An 8,405-nucleotide genomic window follows, 5' to 3' on the forward strand; every position below is an offset into this window, starting at 1 on the left:
TTTTTTTTTTTTTTTTTTTTTTGATAGAGGGGGATGGAGAAAGTGGATAAAACAGACTTGCATTTCCCAGTTGAAAAGATGAGTTCCTTTTTCGTCTCGCATTTCTCATCAAACAAATACGGAAAAATCATCATATTGAAAATGCGTTACTAACCCACCAAGCCCTTCCTTCGTAAAGCCGTGTATTGTAAGTGATCCTAACCTGCCCGGAGCGAGCCTCCCATAAAGGCAAGTGAAGTTGGTGAGCCGTATGATGGGAAACTATCTCTTGCGGTTCGGACTCAGCTCTTAGTTAGTACGCCCTTGGTTTCGGGGTGTACCCTTTCACTCTATTTTATTATATATGCTTAGCGAAAATCATGTTTTTTTGATACACCTAGGACATGTATTCTATATGAACCAATGGATCGTGACAAGTCGTTACTACTAGCAATGATTTCCTCTTTCATTACTTCATCCTTTCCATATCCCTCTCCCTTGTTCTCAGTTACTCATCAAATGGCACTCAGTTCATATCTTTAAGTTCGATCATTGACAAGGTTCAAAGAAAGGGTGAGACATTGATAAAGAATCGATTCCAAATCACAATGCTAGCAGATGGTGGGCCTCCGCTTTTCTTTTCATTAATGAAACCTGCCAGTTATTTATTTATTATTAACTCAAATCAAAAAGACAAAAAAGTCTTTGTTCAAAAAGACTGGGTGGCATTATGACTGGGGTGTCCGTTAGAAAGGTTGTTACAATGTTCGTTCAAATAAAGCAGCATTCTTTTTTTTGACTTAAGGAGGGCTTGATAAGAAGGGCTTGGGACCTATGAAGAAACAAAACAAAAAACATGAAAGAAAGAAAGAATGAAAATGAACGGGAGGCGTCGGAGGAAGGACTGACGAACTACTTACTTGTCTTTGGTTAACTACTTTACTTTCTTGGGGTTCTTTCTCGTAAGTGGTATACCTACACCCTGCACACTCACTCTATCTATATACTACTACGTTGATAGTCTTTCTTTCGCAAACCTCTCTCTCTCTCTCTACTAAATCGCCATTTTTCAGGTCGAACCAAGCCCAGATCCAGCTGAAAAACGGAATGGAATACTCTAAGATGCTTCATAGCTTCAACAAGCCCATACCATATTCTTCCTGGGGAAAGATGAGAGTTCCAGCCCTTTATAGAAGAAAGAGCTCTTGCCTAAAACTCAAAAGAGAAGAGAACGTTCCTTCCGCAACGCAAGGGCGATATCTTTCATAGCAGCCAAGGAAGGATGAGTTTGATCCATTAGGTTCTTCGATTTATTCGGAAAAGGAATGAGAGAGAAGAAAACATCTTTGATTACGATTAAAAGGAACAATCTCAAATAGACTAAGATCCAATTTCGGGTCATTTCTTGGTGAACATGATCTGCCATAATCTCTTCGATCCCAGAATTTATGTGCCAGACTACAGATAGATTTGGTAGGAAAGTGGAAGAGACTTTTTTGTATATAATAATTAAAGGAAGAAGGAAAGCTGCTGTAATTCTTTGGAAAAGCCCGGTTCTCTTTGTCTTCGAGCTTGAATTCCTCAATGCACTATTTTGTTCTTTCATATACCTCCCCACCAATAGATATAGACAAATAGAAATAACCGAACCACGTCTACAAAATGCCAGTACCATGCAGCTGCTTCAAAGCCAACGTGATGCTCCTTAGTCAGATGACCAAGATATTGGCGAATACCATATATGATCAAGAAAAGAGTACCTATAATCACATGAAAACCATGAAAGCCAGTTGCTAAGAAAAAGGTAGAACCATAAATACTATCCGAAATAGTGAAGGGTGCTTGATAATATTCCATTCCTTGAAAGCCTGTGAATACTAGAGCCAGTGAAATGGTAGCTACTAAAGCGTAAGCAACTCGTTTTTCCTTCCCCGCGAGTATAGCTTGATGATCCCAAGTTACGGCAGCTCCGGATGAAAGGAGAATAGGGGTATTAAGAAAAGGGATTTCCCGATGATCTAAAACCCTAATCCCTTTTAGGAGCCAAATACCTCCGATCTCTACCGTGGGTGCCAAAGAAGAATGAGAAGAAGCCTGAAAAAAAGCAAAAAGGAACATAACATCCGATACGATAAACAGAATAAAACCATATCGAAGTCCTAATTGTACTACTTTGGTATGATGTCCTTCCAATGTGGATTCACGTAGAACATCGTGCCACCAAACGAACATGGTATATAGGAGAAATATGAGGCCCAAACTGAGAAGTGTTGCACCCTCTTGAAATGAGTGCATGTACATCACACCTCCTACGGTGGTTGCCAAACCTCCGAGTGAACCCGAAATGGGCCATGGACTTGGATCTACCAAATGAAAAGAATGCCTCTAAGATTCAATCATAAACCACTTTGCCTCGGTTGTATGTAAACCCCCCCTTCACCCCCACTAAAGTGGTAAAGAAGGGCTGGGGTCTCATTTTCTTTCTATCTGACAGGACAAAAAAATAGGAAGGGATGGTTCTTTCATTGCATTGATAGAAGTCTAACTAGAAAAATATCTCTCTATTCCTTTGAGAGGAGAATCTCGTTGGTTTGACCGACGAACTACGTGGGAAGACCTTCCTTCTTTCGTTGATTTTCAGCAAGCATTTTAGTAAAGTCAGAATTCTCTGCAGTTTGGTTTCGGAAAACTTGTTGGTCGTGGATTAGTACGTTCTGCGCCGCCGGCGGCCTAAAATGAAAGGCACAGGTTGATCTCTCTGGTTGAGGATTCATTTATTCAACTTTACACGCGGGAAGGGCTTACTCTCCTCGGCTTGGTCTCGCTCCCTTCTCAGACTATTCCTCCCCACTAAAAAGAGCGATTGACTTTCTCGATAACCTTTTTGAACGTCCTTCTTCGCGTGGGGATTTGAAAAGGAATATATCTCTCTTGTAATGCTTTCTACTATTCTGATCGAGAAAGAATCTCTTCCGAACGACCATGTAATAATGAGATTAAAAAATGATGCTTCCTTAGCCGTGTAGAACATGGATTAGCATTATGTCATTCCTACAAGCGATCCCCCATCCAGGATTGGAAGAAGTGCTATATGAGGACTTCGAGATCAAATAGAATATATTTCTTTCGAGACCTCGTGAGCCACTTATTTCTCTGAAACAAGAGAGAAAAGTGATTTGACTCCTTTTTCCCAATAAGTCGACGGCGTTACACCATTGGGATACTTCGAATAAACTAGAGTACATATAGGATACACCGGTGCTAAAACCTTTTCTCAAGATATCTTCCAAACTGTTGGGGTCGTTGCTCCGTATCTTGTTCCCCCGGTGTGAAACCAGTTGGTTCCGTAGTTTGAGAATTCTACTGATCCCAAGTACTCCATCTCCATCATTGCATATGGGAATATAGAAAGTCAAGAAGAAAAGGCATGACCGGAAGAATTGTGTGAAATAAGTCAATTTATCCAGTTGAGGCATTCTTGATTGAGAAAAAATGATTGATTATTCCCTCCAGACAGAAAGAGACTCCTTCCTGTACGAGTAGTGAAGAACTATAGAGAGTTGTAGTTGGTTGTTGACCAACGGAAAGCATGGGAGAAAGAAAGATGCACAAACGAAAGAAAGAAAGAAAGAAAAAGGGCGACTTCATAAAAAGCAAGAAAAGCGCCCAGCAAACTGCGAACCTGACTCGAGAGGGAAACCACCGAGATAAACAAACTAAATAAAGAAGGGGGCGGGAGCCCGCCCAGGTCAAGGGTCTCCCCGATATCTTTTCTCAACAACAAAGTGAAAGTAGAAAAACCTAATTCTTACATCACCACGGCCCACTTGGTTTTCTTTCTTGCGGAGCGGCATACCGAAAAAAAAAGAAAGAAAAAAAGGCGAGGAGAAGAGGAGAGGGAGTCAGGAGTAAGGAAGGAGAGAGACCGATAGGGAGAGGGAGTATGGAGCTCGACTCGAAGAGGAGAGGGAGTAAGGAGTAAGTAGCTCGACCGATAGGGAGAGGGAGAGGAAACCTTTTCTGTTTTTTTATAGCATAGCGGTATTATGCCAAAAGACTTTTTAGCAGATTGTAGGGTTATCTCTAATCTGCTCCATCCATTCGTGGAGGGGTTCGACATCAATCTACGTAGATATTTCCAGATCCTGAGAAAGAATGTTTGTTATTGGCTATTTCCGAATACATATTTCTCATTTCTTGAAAGTGAGGGCTGCACTCGCCCTCTTTCACACTCTGAACGTAGTTGCTGTGTGACTAACGTGTGAATTTCCCTGAGAAGTGCCTCAGGGGATGGGGATCGCGGTGCGGGACTTCTGCCGATGCTGGCGCCTTTGGCAGCGCCTCTTGATCCGCCCCCGATTGTTGATTGGGGTTTTGATAGGGGTTGCCCCAGGAACTGGCAGGATTCGCGGGCGAAGCCGAAACTGTGCGACCTCTGGAGCGACTATCTTAGCCGTGGGATCGGCCTCTTGCCTAAGGCGGGTGCACGGAAGGGTGAAGGCAAAACTCGAAAGGAATTTACTGATTCTTTTTCTATTTCCTCTTTCATTTCCAAATCTCAAGTCAAGGCATTAGCGCATCTGTTTTCTTGCTCGTTACCGCTTTACTAATCAAATAGAAGGAGGCAAGCCAAAACCAACTCCTAAAAAGTGGCTGAGTTCGCCTTTCGGGGTTACCCACTTGATTGAGGGCTTAGTAATATATAAAGAGGAGGAAGCTGCGAGACCGAGAAATAGGGAAGGAGCCCCCGAATTTGGCCTTTTTGTTTAAGTAAGGGCAGCTCACCTTTTTTAATAGAAGGAAGTGGGATAGCATTGGTTCTTTCGGTAAACCAATGCATGAGCTGAGGCTCCCATGTCCCGCCGACCCTTCGAAAAAGTCAGGTCGTCAAACGGCTCATAGGGATTCAGAAGCAAGCGGAGTCAAAGGAGGGTCAAACTCACATAAGCGGAGGGGGAGAGACATTTATGAAAAGCGAGAAGCCGTGAGGGACTAGCCAACTATGATATAGATATCTGACTTTCGGGTAAGAGTATGAAAATCTATTAGTCTGTATCATGGGTCCACTTGTTACAAAAGGCGAACATCCCTATTCCAAAACATACACATAAGTCCTCAGGCAGGCGGGGACGAAAAGAGTCTATTCCTTTACAACAATATTCTGGAATGTATCATGGCCCTATCATCTTTTTATTAAAAAAGAAGAGTTCTGCATCTCTCCGAGGCCGGGAGAACAAATAGGCGTGAGGAAGAGGGAGAGGGGGGGCTACGAGCCCTCTCCCGTTGCTGTTCCTGGATCACCCATCCCTTCCTTCCCCTTTGCCCACCCTGGTGAGATCCGATGAGATCAGATCTCTCGAACGAAGTTCAGTGATAGGAAGAGAAAACAGCTGGCGGGAGATCTCTATGCATTACCACCCCCTTGTATAGGTTGTGGAAAACAGAAGTGTGCTCCTGCGCACTGAAGGATGGCATAAAGATACCTGATTATTAGAGAAAGGGGCAAGGCAAAACCAACTCCTAAAAAGTTGCCGAAGTATCTCGAAGATTCTCCATACGCCCGACAGCTGCAGAGGGGGTTCGATTCCCGTTATACGCGATGTGGCAAAAAAACGGATTCAACAAGATATGCCTTGCCTGCATTAAGATTTCAAACTTGTCGTCTACTTTTAGGAAATGTTCGGAACAGAGAACTTACAATAATACAACGCCGCATTCTCCGAAAATTGAGAAACAAGAGGAGATCTATTAAGAGAAAGATTTATCCGAGAGAAAATCTTAACAGTTACATACAATCACAAACTACACGAAAGTTGCCCCTTTTTCATGGGGATTTACCCATCACAGAGACGCATAGAGGAAAAGAACGAACTTCTTATATCCCTTTTCCACTCAATCTAGAAACAAGATCGAACGTTATTCCGGTTCGTCTCCATTTTAGTTCAACTCTTTCTCAAGCAAGGCAGCCGATAAGTCATCGAAGGGTATGTGTGAATAAAGGAATGGTCCCCATTACTCATTTTAAAGTGTCTCACGGTGATCTAATATCTTTTCAAGAAAATGACGCGAGAATCTGCGGTGAAGAAATAAGGAGATCTTTCTATATCGAAATCTCAGTTGAAAAAATCATAGGCAAATTCCTGGATCACCCGGAAAGAATGTCTAGAACTAAAACAGAATGTTTCCACCTACTCAAAACTCAGAGGGGATGCCGCCTACTACTAAAATCCCAATTTTTGCAACAGTTGCGTTCTTCTATGCAAGAATCAGACTTAGAAAGAAGAAAGAAGTTTGGATCGGATAAAGTATGCTTAGGCAGTTCCTTCGCTGAGCACATCCCTCACGACATAAGATTGAAAGATCCAAACCTTCCTCTTCGGAGCGGAAATGGACGTGGCCAAAACATATAAAGATTTGCTCGATCGGACATATCTATCCATCTCGAGTCTCGTCTAGATCAATTCATAGATCGATTTATATCCATATGTAGCGGTATCCCCGTGGATAAAGATAAAGATAGGGATCCATCTAGATCTTGATTCACTATTTCCATTTGATTGATTGCCTTTTGACAACAAGTTTTCAATCTTAATGCTGGCAAGGAAAGAAAAGAGAGTTTGATAAGATATGGAACCACTACAAGGGGAGTAAGATTCGGATTACTTTGTTGATCGAATATCTCAAGGCAAGAACATTGTTTGAGATTCGAATCACTCCACAAACAAGATCGATCATGTCTAGCTTGAATGATTCTTGTTGATCAAATATCTCAAGTCAAGAACACTTGCTTGAGATTCGAATCACTCCACAAGCAAGATTGATCATGTCGAGCTTGAATGATTCTACATGCAACCTAAACTACATAGAATTGCAAAGAAACTTAGCCATTGGCTAAAGAAGAGCACAAATGCTTCTTTTACTATATTTTTCCAGTCTCTTACACATACAACATACATGGCTTTATATAGCCTCAAAATGAAACTACTAAAGTCATTCCAAGAGTTGTAACATTCATACCTAATGGCCATAATTAACCATTATGTAATTGTAACCTATAGTAAATAAAGTCTTAAAATACATAAATGAAATACAATAACTCTAAATTGTAACCCACCCAAAATTTATAACAATCAAACTTCATTCTTCTTTAATGTGGCATGAATTGAAACATCTTTTGATAATTTTGACAACCTTTTCTTCACATCTTCATTGAAGTATATTGTATGATTGATGTCTTTTGGTTCATATCATTCTCCACTTCTTCAAGAGGATTCGTCCTCGAATCTATTTGTGAAACTTTGCTGCAAAAAATAAGTTATGGAAATACAAAGGACCTCATAACACTCTCTCACGTGTATACACTCAAGGAATTTTAGGCCACTCTGTTTGCACTCATTTACACAAATGAATCTCTCATCCTCACCTCTCAAATTTTCTAGTAGAGCCCAGATTTGATTTTCTTTATTTTGGGTCGATTAAAAACTAAAAAGATAAAAACAAATTGAAAAGAAATGCAAAGGAAACATATATCCGATCTTGAGCCTTAAGCTCTGATACCAAATGATAAGATATGGAACCACTTCAAGGGGAGTAAGATTCGGATTACCTTGTTGATCGAATATCTCAAGGCAAGAACATTGTTTGAGATTCGAATCACTCCACAAACAAGATCGATCATGTCTAGCTTGAATGATTCTTGTTGATCAAATATCTCAAGTCAAGAACACTTGCTTGAGATTCGAATCACTCCACAAGCAAGATTGATCATGTCGAGCTTGAATGATTCTACATGCAACCTAAACTACATAGAATTGCAAAGAAACTTAGCCATTGGCTAAAGAAGAGCACAAATGCTTCTTTTACTATATTTTTCCAGTCTCTTACACATACAACATACATGGCTTTATATAGCCTCAAAATGAAACTACTAAAGTCATTCCAAGAGTTGTAACATTCATACCTAATGGCCATAATTAACCATTATGTAATTGTAACCTATAGTAAATAAAGTCTTAAAATACATAAATGAAATACAATAACTCTAAATTGTAACCCACCCAAAATTTATAACAATCAAACTTCATTCTTCTTTAATGTGGCATGAATTGAAACATCTTTCGATAATTTTGACAACCTTTTCTTCACATCTTCATTGAAGTATATTGTATGATTGATGTCTTTTGGTTCATATCAGAGTTTGTCTATTATTACTTGCAGGATCGGAGCGTATACGAGCGAGCAGAGCCCAGGGAACGAACGGGGAAGCCCATTATAGAGCAGTCGACTATCAGTATCAGATGGCCTGAGAGAAGACGGCCTCTCTCGGGAAAGATGGCCGAATTTCTCTTCTTTCTTTTTTCTTTCTGGTTTCTTTCTTCTTTCAGGGGCCCATAACGCTAAAAGGTGGGGGAGAAGCAAACCGAACC

General features: G+C 40.8%; 1 protein-coding gene across 1 annotated transcript; it reads left to right on the forward strand.

Annotated features, from left to right (window-relative positions):
* The first annotated feature begins 4,298 nt into the window (after positions 1-4,298).
* Positions 4,299-6,389, forward strand: LOC111472819 (ribosomal protein S4, mitochondrial-like). The gene is made up of 2 exons (XM_023118437.1): positions 4,299-4,561; positions 5,459-6,389. The coding sequence occupies exons 1-2, from the start codon at positions 4,299-4,301 to the stop codon at positions 6,387-6,389; spliced, it is 1,194 nt and encodes a 397-aa protein (XP_022974205.1).
* Positions 6,390-8,405: the final 2,016 nt, after the last annotated feature.

The sequence above is a fragment of the Cucurbita maxima genome, unplaced genomic scaffold (assembly GCF_002738345.1).
Source record: "Cucurbita maxima cultivar Rimu unplaced genomic scaffold, Cmax_1.0 Cma_Scf00088, whole genome shotgun sequence".
Taxonomy (NCBI): Eukaryota; Viridiplantae; Streptophyta; class Magnoliopsida; order Cucurbitales; family Cucurbitaceae; genus Cucurbita; species Cucurbita maxima.